This window comes from Eschscholzia californica, unplaced genomic scaffold (assembly GCF_041429995.1).
Source record: "Eschscholzia californica isolate CP2 unplaced genomic scaffold, dmEscCali1.0.p SCAF_1, whole genome shotgun sequence".
Taxonomy (NCBI): Eukaryota; Viridiplantae; Streptophyta; class Magnoliopsida; order Ranunculales; family Papaveraceae; genus Eschscholzia; species Eschscholzia californica.
Genome location: NW_028238198.1, coordinates 30,742,586 through 30,761,751, shown reverse-complemented (window position 1 = coordinate 30,761,751; position 19,166 = coordinate 30,742,586). Strand labels below are relative to the sequence as shown.

Sequence of the window (19,166 nt, the reverse complement as noted above, 5' to 3'; positions counted from 1 at the left end):
TCGATTATAAAGAAACACGAAAACAACGAAAAAGATCATATAGATCAACAAAAACAGACCTTAAAAACCAACAAAGAGAAGACCTTTATTTTAAAACAAAGACCGGCGAAGGGTTCCCTTCGCCGGATAAGCAAAGAAGATCACGAACGGTTTCTCAGCCGGAGAGAGATTCTATGGAATGGGATACATTTGTTCAGGAGGAGTAGAACTATAGAGAGATTAAAATGAAGATATTTCAAATTATCAAAACTTTACTAGTTTAATTTGTGTGCCTATATAAATTAACATAAGATTATGTTTATACTGGAGTAGTAATTTGATTTTTTTTTTTTTTTTTTCATATCCGGATGGGGATATACATGTATCTAATGAAATTAACTACTACTAGTCTTTACCTCCCACAAGATTCCAAATTCTTTTTTTTTTTTATCTCTCCTCCTCCCACCCACAATACTCCAAAATCACATCGTAATCATCATCATCATATTAGATTAGAGAGACGGCCGTCCTAAACTCTCGTTACTTGCTGATTTTATTTATTACTGTTTTTACTTACCAGAGAGAGAGAGAGAGAGTGTATTAAAGTCGTTTAGAGAGAGAAACTTAATTCCTTTGTAGAGAGAGAAAGAGTGTTTTGCAGTCCGTTTAAGGCAGTTTTATTCTGCGTTCAAAAACGACACTTTAACAGTTGTCGTCTTCTTCCGGCAACAGCAGCAGCAGCGGAAAGAGTGGAGTTTCAGGAGTGTTATGTTAAGGTGGCGGTGCTGGTAGTTGTTGGCTTCTCTCTCTCTATTCCATTACATAGTACCCAAGGAAATTGAAAAAACAGAGATTTTTAGAGAGAGAGAGAGAAAGTCGTGTTTGCTTTTGAAGTTTTAAAAACAGAGAAGATATGGCGTTGCAGAGACGGCGCCACCAACCAAGCTACCTCTTCCTATTCTTGATTCACGCAATAACCACCATTTCAGCTACCATCCTTCTTCTTCTCCTCCTCTTTCTTTCTGTCCGTTCTCCTCCGTCAGGACCATCATCACCTCTCCACACCCACCTACAAAAACTTCATTATCGACTTCAATCTTCAACCATGGTACAACTAACTTATTCAATAAAACTTGATTTGCTTTCTACCCCATCCATTAAAATCTCTATTAGTAAATTATTCATTTTATTATTTTGGGAATTTCTGTTTGATTCGAATATACTGTATTATTATTCAGTTAAAGAATAACATCAAGGTTGCTCGTCTAGCTGAGATCAAAGCTCAGAAACAAGTATTATTTCGAGTTCCAGTAAGGGTTTCTTCTTTTGATTTCTTACTTATTGATTTTGTGATTTCTTCAATTTTATTGTTCATATAATGGTTGGTTGGTTGGTTTGTTTAATCTTGGTATTAGGTTGAAGGAAGCTTAATCCATGAAATGTGGGATTCCAAGTTGTCTAAATTCTACTATGGGTGTAGCAATTCCAACAATGAATTTACGAGTGGGTACTTATATACTGGAGAAAATTTTATTTTGAATTGTTTTTTTTTCTATGGTATAGTTTGTTTTTTCTGAGTCAGGTCTGAAATCTGACTAGAGGTCTGGATTGACTCGAGTCAACTTTCAGAATGTTTGTTTCTGTCTGTTTGTGATGTCCTCGGAATGACTGATTTGGATTGATTGTAGGTTTATTTGAGTCAGATGACTAAGATGAGTCAGACCACTCAGATGGGTCGGATTCTAGAACTAGAAAGGAACACCACCCAAGTCTAATCGATTCGAAAATTTATTTAATATGATCTTACCTAGTTTTGGGATGAAATGAAAGATTTAGGAGCACTGAAAATTGATAGAACCCTTTTTATTGTTAGGTACATGGTGGTTTAACCTAATTCATTCTTACTTTTTTTTATAGTGTTGAATTTGATTGTGTTTGATTATGTAGAATATTTAAGAGTTCTTTTTTTGTAATCTTTAAGATAATTTCCTTATTCATTGTCTGATTTTTGGTGGTTTTAGAGGCTGAAGTTAATACACAACCTAATAGATATTTGATGATTGCAACCAGTGGAGGCTTAAATCAGCAAAGAACAGGGGTAAGATTATGCTTACTTTATTTTTTTCGACATGACACCACGTGAGAATAGTCCCACGTGGGAGAAAGGTGACCTAGTAACCAAAATATAATGTTCACTAGATGGCAACCTGCAAATTCAACAAACCAAGCTTAGTGGTTTCATGTTGATGAATGAACATGGCACCTGCAGTGTGGGAATGAGCTTTTAGCCTAGCATAAACTAAGCTTCTGTTCATTTCACTCTGAATACAAATGAACTTTATTTTTTTCGTTGATCTTTCTATCTAAAACTTTTATCCGAACTTCTGTAGATTACAGATGCAGTGGTTGCAGCCCGCATCTTGAACGCCACTCTTGTTGTGCCAAAGCTAGACACGAAGTCCTTTTGGAAGGATTCGAGGTTGTTATTAACAATCTATACATCTATCTACTACAGAGTGTTCACTTTAATGGTTCTAATCCCTTAATAAAATATTAGCTGAAATATTCCGCCGTGTTGTCTGCAGCAACTTTACTGAGATATTTGATGTTGATTGGTTTATAAGATCCCTCTCGGAAGATGTTAAGATCATAAAACAGCTTCCTAAAAACGAAGGGGAGATTATGAATCCATATACAATGCGAGTTCCAAGGAAATGCGATACAAAATGCTATCAAACTCGTGTATTACCTGTTCTTCTGAAAAGGCATGTAAGTGTTCTTTCCTGTAAACTTGCCCGTCTCAGTTTCTGTATAAAGTTCCAATCTGTGAAGGTTAATGGGTTTGTTTTAAGTGTTCCAAGTTGAAGGAATTTAAGGATGTTCGACTTTTTTTTGTCTTTCAAGTTGTTCCTCATAAGTTTCCAATACATTTCATCTTCATATTAGCTGATGTCTCGTTATTACAGTTGGTGCAATGAATTGGAGGTCTTAGGTCAAACTTGTGCGACACCAATAATTTTTGTTCATCGTCCACAGGTTGTGCAGCTAACCAAGTTCGATTACAGGCTTGCGAATAAGTTGGATACAGATTTACAAAAACTGAGGTGTAGAGTTAACTACCATGCTTTGAGATTCACTAATTCTGTTCAAGAAATGGGAAACAAGTTGGTTCAGAGGATGAGGATGAAAAGTAGGCATTTCATTGCCCTGCACCTGAGGTAATAGTCATCTCTGATTCACCATCATAAGTTTAATTCAGCAGGCATTTAGCCACTGCAAGAGTGTAAAGGATTAGATTGACACTATCTATTCTTCACCCTGAGCACCGATATTTTCTGCAACTTAATCACTTAAGTTCTTATCCTAAAAGTCCTTGGTGCCTGTTTCGGGTTTCAGGCACCCAAGAGGTGTCTCAGACTTGGTAGGATAGGCCGTCTATCAGGCCACTAGATCATTCTTCCACCCCAAGTTAGAATCAAGCGACCACTCTAAATGCTTGCCTCACTTAGAGGTAATATACACAAAATCAAGTTGAATAAGAGGAATTTCTTCATGCAAAATGCTTGTTTTTCACAGGTTTGAACCAGACATGCTTGCATTTTCTGGATGCTATTATGGAGGAGGAGACAAGGAAAGGAAAGAGCTTGGCGCTATACGAAAGAGGTGGAAAAGTTTACACGTAAGTCTGGGTATATGTCAAAGATTTTATAGTACTTGTTATTGAAGTTCATAACTAAGAATTTGTTGTAAATGGAACATAGACTAGCAACCCGGAAAAGGAACGTCGAAATGGAAAATGTCCACTTACTCCAGAGGAAGTAGGGATAATGCTAAGAGCACTAGGATTTGGGAGTGATGTTCTTATATATGTTGCATCTGGTGAAGTATATGGAGGTGAAGAAACATTAGCACCCCTTAAAGCTCTCTTTCCGAATTACCATTCTAAAGAAACCATAGCTAGCAACGAGGAATTATCTCCTTTCTCTTCGTTTTCATCTCGAATGGCTGCCCTTGACTTTGTCGTATGTGATGCAAGTGATGTATTTGTTACCAACAATAACGGAAACATGGCTAGAATCTTAGCAGGCCGAAGGTACGACTCTCTCTTCCTCTATCTCTCTCTTTCTAAAGAGCAATCTCCTAAATGATTGGACACCCATTTGTCATTTCAGGAGATACTTTGGACACAAACGTACAATTCGTCCAAATTCTAAGAAACTCAATTCTTTGTTCTCTACCCGAGCGAACAAGACATGGGAAGTATTTGCTTCCGACGTTCGTTTACATCAGAGAGGCTTTATGGGAGAACCAAAAGAAATAAGACCAGGAAAAGGTGAATTTCATGAGAATCCTGCAACATGCATATGTGAAGAAGAATCTGAAATCAAGGAAGAAACAGATTCAGTTTCTAACAGTCAAACTAAGTTTGTTTATAAACATAGAGAGGGGGATAAAGTGGACAAAGAGAATGGTGAATCAGGTGGTGAGTCAGACTGGTATGATATGAACAATGACATTCAGAATTGGAATTTGAATCAAGAGAAAGAACGGAGTTCAGATTACAGTATCTTGCTCAACTCCGAGGAGCAGCAACCAGAGCTCCAAACAATAATGTCAGACTAGAAGAAGGTTGTCCTGTTCCTTCGGCGAGAGCTCTGCTCTTCCTTCACCATTCTTTTTGTCATATTTTTTCAGTTTGGGAGCTTCAGCAGTTCACAATGAACTGATCAGAAAAGTGTACATAAGGAACTGATCAGAAAAGTGTAAATCTTTTTCCTCTTTTCTTTACGATACCAAGAGTTATTATAGAAAAGAATCATAACGATATTAATTGGTAATATATTTTACAAAAATGTTTAAAGCACATCCTGTTACACCCTTGTGCACTGCCACTCCTATGTGGCCTACCCTTTGATAATTTTGATTAGTTGATAGGGTGTGAAAGAAAATAAATTGCCCCTTGTCTTGTTCAAGATTGTGGGAATGTACACAAAAAGGTAATTTATAGGGGGTTATTTAGGTTGTTGGTCCGGGGAACAAGAAAAATTTTCGAGCGACTAAATTGTGGATGGAAATTCTTTTTATATCTCCGGAGCCCCCTACAACCATTTCTTCTTTACATCGTCAAACTACCATTGTTGGCGACCCTTGATATTTTATCCCCTCTCATTCACTGCTGATTCTCTCTATCTCTCTGCTAAATCTTATTCACTCTGCCAAATCTCTTTCTCAATTAAATTTCCATCTTTCAGGTCCAAGTCTCTCTTCTTCTCCATCCTCACTGTTTCGGTGTAAGAAGAAGAACTCATTTTCTCCCCCACCACCACATTTGACCACCACCACCAGTTCAGAAGGGAGGGCCCCTTATGTAGTAGTCAATCTAGTTTGGGGAAACCCCTCGAAACTAGAAATGGATCTGGTTTGGCCCTCAAACCATAAGCCGGCTTGGTTATAAAGAAATCTCCTAAGCAAAAACTATTATTCTGTCCAAGGGGGCTCTCCCCTTCCCCCAAAAACAGATAAAGAGAGTGGGGGAGGTGAGAGAGAGAAATGAGGAGAGGAAGAAGAAATGTAAAAGGAAAATGTGAAGGGTCGCTCGCTGGCTATGAAAGTCTGTCTACGAGCCTTGCCAGTATGAAAGTAGTGGTGGTGGTGGGGTTCAAGGAAAAAAAATCCACCAAAATCTTTATACTCAGTCATTGGTTTTGGGTTTGTTTCCTAAGTAGTGGTCGTTTTCTTTCACCCTTAATCCTCACTTTCACCAGTCTCCTACCACTGCTACTATTTTTTGTTCTCTTTTGGCCTCTACCTCAACCTTGACGAAGGGAATGATTCCCTTCGCCAGGACCCTTTCTCAGACTAAGGGATTGGTCTGATCTTCATGAGTTTGTCCATGAAGAACAATTCTCAGACTAAGGGATTGGTCTGATCTTCATGAGTTTGTCAATGAAGAACAAACGATCTGTTTGTGAAGAATAGAATAAACGCTATTTTAGTTAACAAAATAGGTTTGTTCTTCATTGACAGACAGATCCCCCATGTCTGAGGAGGACAAAGGGATTTCAGCAAACAAACCCTTACTTTTAGAGAAATAGAAAGAGATACGGCAGTGGACAGCCGGTTGTGGTTGTCGTGGCCAATGATGACAATAGGAACCCGTGGTCAGATATGGTAGAGAGATGAAGATAAGTTGTAAAAAAACATATTGATTTTTGACTCAAAATTAAGTCGCCAACTTAGTCAATAAGGGTCAAATCTAATGACCAAAGTAGGTATGCCCCCAATCAGAACTTTATTTCCCAAAGCCCCCTCCTTGGGTCAAAAGAACAGAACATTTTCATATCCATCCCTTTTTCTAGGAAAATTTTCAATACAAAACTATCCACAAAGCTCCTCAAACCTGGCAAAATCTGCACATGATTTCGCTCTTTTAAAAGTTAACGAGGCGCTTGTTTTGAGGAGAATGTTTAATACGATGAAGCAAATAATGCGCACATGGTTGATAGTAAGTACACTCTATCACGGTGAAGCCTGCATGAAAAAAATGAGTTCAACAAAAACATCAGTAACATGGTAAAGAAAATCAACAATTTGGTCAGTTCTTTCTCTCATGAGAATGCTAACCTCTACTTTTTGGGGAGGTACGGCTTTACTGATTCAACAACCACCTGCACCATGTTTAAAGATGAAAAACAAAAGATTAGATTTTCAAGGAGTTAAAAGTGCTTCATTCAGATTATAAACGTAGATTTTTTATTAACTAGTTAGGATAATGTGATATAAATCATTGCAATGTTTGAGAGAATTCGGATCCTTCAATCAAACGAGAAAATAAAATATACTATGGGGAATACAGGAAACAAGATGAACTTCATTGTGAATGAGAATAACTAAAACATATCGGTTCTTACAAGTACTAAAAGAAGATGATGATACAAGATTTCATGCTACCCAAGAGAGACATGTGTTCGACCTCCTTTAGGACAATTCATTGTAAAAAACGGAGTTCTCAAGGAACTTTAACATGTATATTCCTTTTTGGTATTCTTTGAGTGGCGAATACAAACACTCGTATCTGATACTCTAATACTTAAAGGTCGGGATTTGTATGCAACTTTTGTGTTATTGTACAAAATGGTGTTAGGTTCATAAAATTTCGCTCTAGCTTAACAAATTGTAAGCAGAAACCTAATACCTAAAACAAGAAATACACACACACGCACAAAGTAGTATGCACCCGTGTACCCTTTTTAGAATTTTCTTAAGTTGCGCATTCGACACTAGCACCAGTATCCATGTAATTACATATTGGATTTACCTAAGGAACATTTATATGCGTCCAGTTTCATCTCTCCCTTATAGCTTTATTATGAGTTACTTTATATAGTCTCTCTACTATTTTAAGTTCAATGAGTGAAGTGTTCTCACCCTCCCATCATATGACAGTGAAGCGAAAATCCATGGTTGGCGAGTGCTCCATGTAAGGCCTGAGAATTAGGTTAACATTAGACCAACCTTCGAATATGAGAACCATAGAAAAACTAGAATTTAGAAATAAAGAAACAACAGAATTACCATAAACACTATCTTCGTAGTCACTGTAAGAGTTAAGCAAAGGATCCATCCTACGAGTCGGTGACTCCAATAGACTGCAACAACACAGAAATGTAAGAGTGGTGCAGATAGAGAAAGGAATTTTTGAATAAGTTCACGCACACACTCACAGACACACATATATGTATATATGTTTGGAAGTTAACTAACTTTTCATTTGTTGAATCACCATTGCTAGGCACAGAAGCCAACCATAAGTTAACAGCTGAGTCTGTTCCAGCACTCTGCAAAAACCTTAGATATTGTCAGCCAAAAGGATGGCTTAGAAAAGGGAACTCTAAATCCTAACACAGAAAAGAAGGGTTACTTGTCTCAGGATTCAATATTGCCTCTTCTGCGTCAAAGCCATTGACTAGTGCAAAAGTGGGATTCTACAAAGAAAAATGATAGAAGAGACTACAAAAGTAGACCTACTCCAGACCTAAGCAGGAATCAACTGTCCATCAAGAGAGTGAAAAGGCCATCAAGATATAGAAAGATTTGACCATGACATGAGGATTGTTGACTTAGTTTAAGTCTGGGGTAGGCTTTGACTTGTAGCCTTTTCTAGCATTTTTCTTCTACAAAAGCCTAACGGGTCTATCTCTCGACCAAACAAAAAAATGTGAATGGACTATAATGATCGTGTTCTGATTTGGTCCGCATAATGATCTAGATAGCTGCTTCAACAGATACTTTTGTCTTGATCAAAGTATTCATTGTGACTGTTGACTTAGCACATAAGAAAAAAAAAAAAAAAAGAGTAATAGACATACCAAAATCAGGTCATCATATTCGGGATTCGTTCGAACAGCCCATGTCCTGCAAACATGAACACATAAGTTTTGAGCAAAAAAAGGAATACGTACATGAATAATATAAAAATGGGCCCAATACAGACTGAAGCCCATAAAGAGGATTTAGCCGATAATGCAACAGGAAATGAGGTAACAGTACCAGTGTGCATGCCCAGGGAGTTCTCTGACCGGCACCATCAGCATTCTAGTATCCCAGACACATATTCCACTTTCATCTTCAGCACTGACCTGCGAAGATGATAACAGCCTAGTTGTATAAATAGATGGAAACACCAGATTCCATTGTTTTTAAGTCTCATAACCAGACTTTACAACTAACACAAGACCAATTTGATTCGTTGCATCAGAAAAGAACAATATAATATTACGTCTGAAAGCTAGAGTGCTGTAAGACTCCAGATCCCAACTTCAGACCATGTTAGTACCAACTTAGACCATAACGACCAAAGGTCCACAAAACAGTAGTATTTTTAAACATGAGAAAAAACCCACGATAAAATCAAAGTGAATATTTTAACCTTATCAACTGGATTTACACAGAATCTGAAAAATGGCATCCGATCTAGCAGCCTTAGACGATGAGACTTTATAAGCACTTTGCTTATACAACAGGATAATTCGTTGTTGAATATGTTTACATGGTGGAGGTGTTATCTACAGGTAAAACCTTTAAATGAAGGACAAGAAATATAATACGTTATACACACGATAATCGATGACCACTTTATGGATGCTTACAAAACTAATCTGCAACAATTGATCGGTTTAATATCTGTAGTAAGAAATGCTCCTATTAATCACTCGGCAATCACATGGAAGTCGGATTATACATGTGAAGAGAACAAGCGTCGTGTATGGTCAAAACATATATATGTAGAAAGAAGAAGCTAGACAATTACTTTGCAAGCATAAGCTTGTTCCAAGTAAAGGAAGCCTAAAAATCATAAATGATATACTTACTAATATGTTTGGCTTCTTAGTGCTGTAATCTACATCACGAACATGGGCATGCTCAATTCCACTCGTCTTCCTGGAAATAAACACGAACAGAGTTTATCAACTACTGGAGAAAACTTGAACCTGATAGTTAGCTATTCAACTTAATGATATTGACCGTGTCAAACTATCAGCTGAAAGAATTGGATAAACGTAGCAAGTTAAATATTAAATCAATCTAACTGCCAGACTGCCAGCAGATGAGCAGATTGAAGGTCAAAACAAAAGCAAGCAAACTAAGCTTTAACAATTGATGGTATATCTTTACGAATAGAAATACATTATTGGTATTACAAACAAACATTAATACATGAGAAAATCTTGGAACCATGACCAGATCCTAAAATCTTAAATATCAGTTTGTAATGTATTGCATAGCATGATCCAGATTCATGATATAATAAAATGTTCAAAACTTTCACGTATTGATGACCGACGAGAATATCAAAATGCTTAAACCTAGAAATATGCTAATACAGGATTATGGAAACATATATGCTACAGTAAGGAAAGAAAGCAGACTTCATTGTCCGGAGATCCCAAAACTGGATTGATGAGTCACATGTTGCAGCAATCACATTCTTGTCATGTGGATCCCATGCTCCACCAGAAAAATTTTGCAGCACACCAACAGATTCCCGTGATTGTACCTATTTAACAAAGAAAATCTGAATAAGGATCATCACATATCACTGATAGATGGAACATTAAAAACTCAATACAATAACATCTTTTGCATGCTTATACGTTATAGGTTATAAGTAGGTATGTATCTCGAGCTCATCGTCAAATCTGAGGGAAATTAGATGATTTAATTAATAAAGATTTATAAATCAATTGACACAACTCCTACTAAGCAACATTATCCTATCTCTTAGTCTATATCAGATTCAGAGGACATGTTCTCCTCACCAAAACCAGACAATGTATATGCTTCCCCAAAAGCAAGCATCTGAACTGTAAAAGATCTTTTCTTGTTTCCCCTGTCGAGTTTCCTTTCAGAGCATGACTTATGACAACAGTCTTACATTATGCAGATGTTTTTGGAAAGGGAGTCCTACTGATCTTCTCCATTAAGAGCATTTGCCCAGTTTATACTTTACGTATCCGACACCAGCAAAAGTTAATAGGTTAATTTGACCCTTCAACGACAACAGGTAACTAGTGCTCAAGCTGCTTGTGAAGTAAAGCCATTGTACAAGACCCTAAGCCTTTAAGCAGTTAGTCGGGTTAAAGAGTGAAAACGAATAGGTCTTCAATATTCTAACAAGTTAGAAAAGAGAAACAAGAAACCTTAAACTCAGCAGGTTCCTCGTGACATAATCACAGATAATTGACATTGATCACTTCAAGAATTCCCTTCCGGATCAAACCTGTGCAGTCTTAGTTGAAGAATCTAAGCTCCATAATAGAAGATTTGCGTCATCGATGCTTATCACTTTGTCATGCCTTCCAGATGGCCACCAAAGAATGCTGTTGATCACAAAATTACAAGGAACAAGTTTACCTTTTCTTGCACTGAAAAAGAAAATGATGCTAATGAAGGAAACAAAAGGTTCAAACTATAACTGGGTGCAACAAAGAGAAGTTACACTAACGAGAATGCATGAGTGTATACTGAGCTTCCTTTTCCTAGTTGGGGATCAAAACCCAGGATAAGCTTTGAGGATTAGAAAAGTGACAGGATGAGAATGTTAGTTTTGCCCACCAGTTATCAGATTAAGCCAAAACAATAAGCACCATAAAAAATAAGACATTCTTTTTACGGATCATGCAATTTCATAAGAAGAAAGAGCGCAAAAAGTGACTGGCTTCCTACCGAGGGAGAAGTTTTTCCAATCACCCAATACTATAATAGTGGCATATACCATCATAAACGAAGTTGCAATAGCAAAGAAACACAAGACGACACCCTTCTACGCGCTATTAAATACATCCATTTGCGATGCACCTGTTGGTTAATACTTAATTAACTTAGCCTCTAAATACTTTCTAAAGTTGAAGTCGTTAAACCCCTACATAAACTTTTAAGCACACCAGCCGAAACTCAAAATACACCAAACAATCTCTGGAAATTCCAAATTGTTGTAATTAGAACCACTATTAGCACAAAGGAGCGAAAACTCATTGACAGTCTCAAGGTAACCAGTACAGAGACCGGCTAAAAATACACATTTTTACAATTCACTTTTCTATGGCTGACAGAAAGATCTAGTAAATTTGAAGCAGTTGGTATAGTATATGTTCATAGTAAGAACCCTAACCGTTTGATCTTGCTAGTATGCTCATCAAGAGAGGCAAGTTGTTCCAACTGAGGAGAATTTGATTGTCCATATAACTCAGGTATCTTCCAAATTGCCGCTCCATATGATTCACCTTTTAACAAAAATAACATCAAAACAATCTCAATTACTTGTTCGAGTAATATACAAGCGATCTGCCTAATTCCGAGCAAAAACTCCATGAAAACTGTGATGAAAGAGATATAGTTACCAGACGAGAAAACTGTTGAAAAAATGCGAGGATCGAAAGGACAAGAAGCAAGATCCCAAATCTCGTTCGGATGTGAAAACAAACCCTCACAAATGAGTTCCGTTTCAGATGATGATAAACGAATCAAATGGACCTGAAATTTCAAAAAAAATTGAGATCTAGATCTATATATAGAGAGAGAGAGATAGTTAGAAGAGATTAAAGAGAACCTCGTTTTCTTCTTTGAGACTTAGAGTACCAGCAATGAAACTAGTAGAATCAGTATCAGCTTTGACGTCGGCGATGCATCTTGCCTGAATATTAATGGTAGGAAAGAAATGGTGTGATCAGAATTAGATGGTGATCATTTTGTAGATTTGAAAGAAGAAGATGAAAACCTAAATGTGGTTAGAAAGAAAAAAAGACCTGATATTTGAGACCATAACCGATTCCAGTTGTTACTCCTTGCATAATTACCTAATTCAAATGCAATTTGATGATCCAAATCAAGTCCGCTCTAGTATATTGTTGCTGACAAAAGAGAGAAGGAAGTAGGAGGAGAAGAATTACAAATTCTAAAGACGCCCAACATTATTGCAATTGGCACCTAAATTACCCATGAAATATCTCTCAGTTTTATAGGGCGCAAAAAAAGAAATTTTGGGGCCAATCTCTATACAAGGAAGCAACCAGAATTACAAAAAAAAAAAAACTTTCCGTTGCCGGGACTTGAACCCGGGTCTCTCGGGTGAGAGCCGAGTATCCTGACCAACTAGACTACAACGGATGGTTGTGATTGATCGCATCAAATAACTAACCTATGTTTTGAAACATACAAAAAAAAATCCTGTAATTTCTTGCAAAAATTAAATAAATTCCGTTTACCCAAAATAGAACTATAAGACCATGTTTGTCGTTTGGAAATGGTGTAAGAATAGACTGTGATTTGTAAAAATCATAATCTTGATTATTGTTTGGCTGGTGCGAGTGGAGGGAGAATCATACACCTCTTAGAATGAGATTCTAATGCAAACCACAATTTGGGTCTTAAGATATCTTAGGTGAATTAATAAAATTAAGATATCTAAACATTCAGTGTATTAATTCAATGAATTTATTTGGGAGTCTCTTAACCGAGTCCCTGGTGAAACTTGTCCCTTCTTACTTTGATTTGATTCGTAAATTGATTCAATACAGTTTCATTCTAAATTAATGGATAAAGACAGAGAATGATAATATTTCAATGTATTTCGTATTTTTAACCAGTAGTGTTTGTTATCCAGAACAAAAGATTCGTAGTTGAATCTCACTATTGATTTTAAGATTAGAGAGATGAATTGTATTTCTTGTATTTTTCCAAATTTATTATTTCAAAATTAATACATTTATTCAATAAAAAATCAAACTGTCTTTAATTTGAAACTCAAATAAAAGAAAAAGAAAAGCGGAGGATTAGAACTTTTATTGAACTTGAAAGTCGACTACCCTCTGTGTTGACTCTAATGGACTTTGACGATACTATTATCCATGACAACCTTTACTATACAAAATCGTCACAAGTAAGTATTCTTTATAATGTTCAACAAAAAAAAAAGTATTCTTTATAAGGTTTCTAATCTCTACGATCAAATCATTCTCTCTAAAGGAGTATCTCAATTGAACGTGACACCCCTCTCCACTTACAAACATCTTTGAAATAACCATCATTACCATCGTTTGAGTAAGAAATTGAACAGGATCATAAATACATTCGAGGTCTAACTTTATACTCATAGAATCTCATAAAAAAAAACTTTATACTCATAGAGAGAGCAAGTAAAAACATCAAAATAGTGTGTTGCAAATTTGTATTACAAGTTTCATGAGTATAGTACCTGTTTTTTTTTCTTTTTTTTTTTGAAAGGAAATATATTAACATTAAGAGTCTATTACAATATCCCAAGTACAAAAACAAAATTACAATACATAAAGTAGTAAAACAAAATATCAGAGCTGAAGAAGTGCAGAAAAGAACTTCGCTTTGTATAGCAGTCTTCATTCAGTGAGTTGCAAGGCCATCATCTCTTCTTAAGCATGAAATAAACTTTGACCTTGAGAGTCCGTCTTGTTGTATTAAAGATAAAACCCTTACCTAACTTATTAGTTCATTTTTGTATCATATGGCGATAGTTACTTTTGGAGAAGCTATCACAAACAACTTAATCACACAAAGTATGAACACTTCACATAGAGATGTTGACCAACCACCATGTTCACTACCACAGGTTAATTCTCATAACCAGATTCGTTGTACAACCACCATGTCCACTACCACAGGTTCATTCTCTCATAACCAGATTCGTCTCTCTTAATATGACAGCAACCTCATTTCAAAAAAACTACAAATACAATGAGATATTTGATATCCACCCATCCTATCTATCTATTATGTTTTTCTTGGCAATTAGTAATCGGTATGCCGTTTAGAAAACATAAGTTTTTCTAGTATTCAAACTATAATCTACTACTTCTGTGAAGAGATAAATCGCCTCTTGATAATAGAAGAGATGGTGAGACCGAGATGGAGAGAGAGAGAGAGATGAACAAGTGCAAAGAGAATGTAAAGACAAAATAGTTAACGAGGTTCAGTCGGATATTCACGACCTACATTCTCGAAGAAAGCCAGAACGGCTACATACTTTATTATCAACAATTGTGGTGATTCGTTACAATGATTGATTAGTAATCGAATGCTTAAATTCCTAGAACCCATCTCTTATTTATAGGGTTTAGGTTTCCTAGTTTCTCCTAATTAAACTAGGAAGCAATATAATCTCTACTTAATATTACTATTAAGTAGTTAAAAGAGATATCCTAAACATAGGAAAATATATCTTCGATATCTTTTATATCTTTCAATATCTTGGACTCATTTTGATCGTCGGATCTCTTTATGTCGATCCGTCTCATCTTCATATATCTTGGATGGTTGATATTTGATATCTTCGGATCTCGATTCATTTCCATCCTTACACTCTAACAACTTCACTAATTTGTAGTTTTGTTCGAGTATTTTCAGCTTATCCAAGTGCTAACTAGAAATTGAGTTTACCATTGGGGTAAATGATAATTAGGTTTACTTTGACTAAGATTTTGTGTTTGTATTATATTAGGAGTCATTTATTGTGAGAAAGATACCTATGTTCGACCATCTCTTCTCCCCCACTTCTTTTAGTACCTAATTCAAAAATATCTAAACACAATGCTTATACTGCTTCATGTTACTCAGGGCGGAAATACAATTACCAAGTATTGAAGAGGTAAAGTCAACTACAACTAGTTTCAAGGGAGTAAATTCAATTTTACCTTCTAAGTTGATCCGTCATAAGCAAAGTTAGGTTAGGATTCGATACCATCAATCCTATACACCATCAACTCTTGAAGAATCATTCTTGTTGGTTTAAAATTGTCGACCGATGATCAGACAGTTGTTTGTTCATGTTGGATAAATGGCTCCCAAAGCCGTTAAGTTCGATAGTCTCACTTGAGGAGAATAATTGGTCTGACCAAGTCGGCTTAGGTCGGGTTTGGGAGTTCTGGAGTTTGGGGGAATTTAGAATAAAATAAATACTTTTTTGTATTTATTATTTTTAAAACTCTATTATTTGTTTCCTTATGGAACAAGTAACGGATAACCTCAAATCCTACAACTTCATCATTCTTCTCCACGTTTCCTAGGAAACCCTAATAGGGTTTACTTGGTCTATAAATACGACCTAAACCAGAATAGAGAAACACACGACTACTAATAAGGATTCATCTTCAACTAAATAAAATAAATACTTTTTGGTATTTATTATTTCTAAAACTCCATTATTTGTTTCCTTATGGAACAAGTAACGGATAACCTCAAATCCCACAACTTCCTTATTATTCTCCACGTTTCCTGAGAAACCCTAATATGTTTTACTTGGTCTATAAATAAGACCTAAAACAGAATAGAGAAACACACAACTACTAATAAGGATTCATCTTCAACTAAATATCGAAGTCGATTTTCATACAATTTGCACCGAGGTTGTACCGAAATCACTTTCAAGGCAGTGGCCTCCATACCATGACACATCAAACTCTGTTCTTGGTTTTTCTGAGTGATAAGATTTTCATTGATCCAACCCTATATTTCCAACAGTTCATATTGACGAAAAAAATAGAAGAACGGTAATGGGTAAAGAATTTTTAAAAAAGAATGATCAAATTGCTGGTGTATTTTGTCTATTAAAATGGACACTATTTATAGTGTAACATAAAATCTTTACGAAAATACCTGATAATTGGGATAATATATTGTTCTAATTATCTATATATTGATGAAAATTAATTTTTGCATATTATTAACCATTTGAGATTACAAGAGATTCTTTTCCTGAAATTAAGGCACTTCCAATTATACCCATCTCAGTTGTTATACAAATTATGAGCAAAAACAACTACCATTGGACACTTTTTGGTGCACACAAGCGTTCAATGGGTACCCGTTTACCCGAGAACCGAACTAACCTCGAGTCTTAATGGGTAGGTTCTGAGTATAGGTTTTAGATCCATCAAGAAAATCGAGTCTTAAATGGGTATACCAGATAGGACCCGATTAGGAGGCGGGTCCTTATCGGGTATATTCGTCGGGTACTCGACGGGTAATGGGTACCCGAGATAATGCAAAAAATCTTAAATAATTATAAAGTTACCTTGTGTTTATTCCCGTAACTTCTCTAACGCATACTTCTTCAGATTTGAATCTCTAATTCTAATTTCTAGCTAAACTACTCATTAGATGAGTTGTCAATCACTTAAATTTGTTGGCATGGACCTAGGTACTCGTGTATTCAATCATGGACATGTACTTTGTTGACTTGGACCCGTAAAGAGGGGTGTCCATAAAGTCTCTCTCTGTCACTGTTCTTTGACCTCTTGGCTTTGGATTTGGACTTTGGCTTTCATTTAAATCCAAGGGGGTGCCTTCATTTTTTTATCTACAAATCTAATTTCAAGAAACAACCTCGGCTTCTATCTTCCATAACTTCCCCGTCCGAACTCTGAATTGACTTCCGTTTTCACCGCCGGACTCGTCATTGACTCCACTTGTCGTTTGATCCCTTTAGTAGTTTTTTCTCTCGTTTAGACTGCATGAGATGAAAGTGATAATTGCTTCGTTTTATTTCGAATCAAACGCCTAACTCCACATTACATACCTAACACGAAAAAACACATAAAATATTATAAATAACAGGGGCGGCCCAAGTAGTTGGGTGGCCTAAAGCGAAGAAAATTTTGGGGCCCTATAAGAAATTGGGGAAGTTTTACAGACAATGCCCAAAATTGTTATATGCAATTTCGCTAAAGGCAATCCCTAGTTTAATTGAAGACAATGTGGGTTGAGGAGGCAATGCCTATTGGCAATCTAACAAAAAAAATGTTTAGTTAAAATCTAATATAACAATTAAAGAAAGTCGAAAGAGAAGAGGATATAATTTAGTAATTATTGTTTGTTAAGACTTAATTTTAAAAATAACAAAATCAACACTTATCTTCAACAATATGATGGGAATTATTGATGTATCAATGCCAAATGTAACGACATACGTAGATCGTAGTCGTCTTCAAAAAAAAAACAATATGATGGGAATTTGTCTTTTTAAAAGGAGATAACATCATAACAGAATGAGTCTCACGAAAAAAAATATATATCAAATATAATGAACTAAAAATGTAGGAAAGAAAAAAAGAAAATGAACAATCATAAAAATAAAGAAGAAAAAGAGGGACCATTACCTCTAGGTAGTTTAGAGAAAGAAAAATAGACAATTGGATTGGTAGAAGCCACTAGAGAGGAGAGAGAACAAAAATATTACAGAGGGAAAAAAGATTCACAGACAATTAGGTTAGACTAGGGGTGGGAATTGGGCGGGTATGGACTCCCATGGGCACTTGAAGCATCGGGCTGGGCGGGTCGGGCACAAAAGTTCAATGGCTATTAGGGTAAGCGGGTTAATCGGGCGGGCAATTTTGAAATTTGCCTTGTCCATTACCCGCCCAAGCTCATTAAGAAGCTCGGGTAATTCGGGTATGGGCGGGCGGGTAGCGGGTAATCTCATGACTTGAAAAAATTCACTTTTTCCTCTCCTTTTATATAATCTCCAAACACCTTTCCTGATTCTAAAGAGACAATGTGTGATTAAAACTAGACATTATTTGTATTGTTCCTTTTAGGAATTTAATCTCACATTGAAAACTAATGAAGAATTCTCATGAGATATAATAAAACTTATCCCACTCTTTGTTCCCTCAAAGCCAAAGACTACTTCAGTATTCAACTAGGAATTCTCTTGGGCCACTGGAAATGCATTGAGTTCGTGTGATTGCCCTTAAACATGTTGTTTACCATCTCAACTAAGCCTAGCAACATGGACGGTTGGGCTTCATCAACCCATAAAGTTGATGTAATTTGGTTGGTTATCATTGGGTGAGCTTAAGTGGGTGCGGGCATGGGCGGGTGCGCGGGTAGAGGTTTTAACCCATGCCCGCCCACCAAAATTTGGCGGGCTGGGCGGGTTGTGCCCGAGACGGGCGCGGGCGTCCAGGGTCCTCGTTGGGCTCGGGTGCCCGTGGGCGGGTTCGGGCTTATGGGCAAAATTCCCACCCCTAGGTTAGAGTATGTTTATATTTCTTTATGGTGGGCCCCACGATTTTCATCACTAATCATACTTACTTCCAAAGTACTGAGGGAAGGGATTTTAGGGCCGTCATGCTTAAGAGTTTAAGAAGTCTTAATGGGTATTCGTTTTTTTTTCAAGGCACCCTCTTTTAATTAGTCTGAACTTGGGGCCCTTCCACAAGGTGAGGCCCAAAGCAGCCGCTTTGGCTGCTTTGGTCCTGGGCCGTCCCTGATAAATAATACCTGAAACAAACTAACTAGTCTAAGTTAGGCGCTTAAAATGTGACATTTTCATGTCACATCACTCCCCACTGTACATATGATGGGAAAAAACAATGATTGGACGTTCTTTGCCACAATACGACTTTGGTGCAATGATTGGACATCATAGTGGTTGGACTCTCACTCAATTCGGGGCGTGTTCGATTTTCAAAGAGATAAAAATCCATGATTTATTGAAATTGTGTTATCATAAGTATAATGACATGTAATGTAGCATGTAGTCTTTACGGTGTATGAATTATGAGCGTATTTAATCCTTGTTATGTGTCAAAACTCAAAACCAATAGTGCATGATGTATGATTGGTACTGTATTCATGTAATCCTGTTATTTCAG

At 36.5% G+C, this 19,166-nt stretch overlaps 2 protein-coding genes and 1 non-coding gene across 4 annotated transcripts; 1 reads left to right on the top strand and 2 right to left on the bottom strand.

Moving 5' to 3' along the window:
* The first annotated feature begins 305 nt into the window (after nucleotides 1–305).
* Nucleotides 306–4,843, top strand: LOC147565991 (O-fucosyltransferase 6-like). Its single transcript, XM_086668128.1, has 10 exons — nucleotides 306–1,087; nucleotides 1,218–1,289; nucleotides 1,395–1,482; nucleotides 2,001–2,077; nucleotides 2,370–2,458; nucleotides 2,565–2,748; nucleotides 3,016–3,197; nucleotides 3,556–3,658; nucleotides 3,741–4,072; nucleotides 4,152–4,843. Exons 1-10 carry the CDS (start codon nucleotides 893–895, stop codon nucleotides 4,600–4,602), a joined length of 1,773 nt encoding a protein of 590 aa, XP_086524254.1. The 5' UTR covers nucleotides 306–892; the 3' UTR covers nucleotides 4,603–4,843.
* A 1,414-nt stretch (nucleotides 4,844–6,257) lies between these two features.
* On the bottom strand, nucleotides 6,258–12,526 carry LOC147565990 (WD repeat-containing protein DWA2-like). Of its 2 annotated transcripts, none has more exons than XR_015230330.1 (14): nucleotides 12,285–12,505; nucleotides 12,089–12,172; nucleotides 11,880–12,012; nucleotides 11,651–11,762; nucleotides 10,760–10,859; nucleotides 9,909–10,036; nucleotides 9,351–9,420; nucleotides 8,530–8,618; nucleotides 8,349–8,394; nucleotides 7,744–7,817; nucleotides 7,555–7,628; nucleotides 7,408–7,466; nucleotides 6,515–6,647; nucleotides 6,258–6,328 (listed from the first exon to the last, which is right to left on the bottom strand). XR_015230330.1 is itself a non-coding variant. In XM_086652445.1 (14 exons), the coding sequence occupies exons 1-13, from the start codon at nucleotides 12,327–12,329 to the stop codon at nucleotides 6,606–6,608; spliced, it is 1,056 nt and encodes a 351-aa protein (XP_086508571.1). In that variant the 5' UTR covers nucleotides 12,330–12,526; the 3' UTR covers nucleotides 6,258–6,510; nucleotides 6,604–6,605. The 2 variants fall into 2 exon arrangements, 1 of the variants encoding a protein (XP_086508571.1); XM_086652445.1 differs by having other exon boundaries at nucleotides 6,258–6,510; nucleotides 6,604–6,647; nucleotides 12,285–12,526.
* A 46-nt stretch (nucleotides 12,527–12,572) lies between these two features.
* Nucleotides 12,573–12,645, bottom strand: TRNAE-CUC (transfer RNA glutamic acid (anticodon CUC)). The gene has a single exon. It is a non-coding gene; the product is annotated as a tRNA-Glu (tRNA).
* Nucleotides 12,646–19,166: the final 6,521 nt, after the last annotated feature.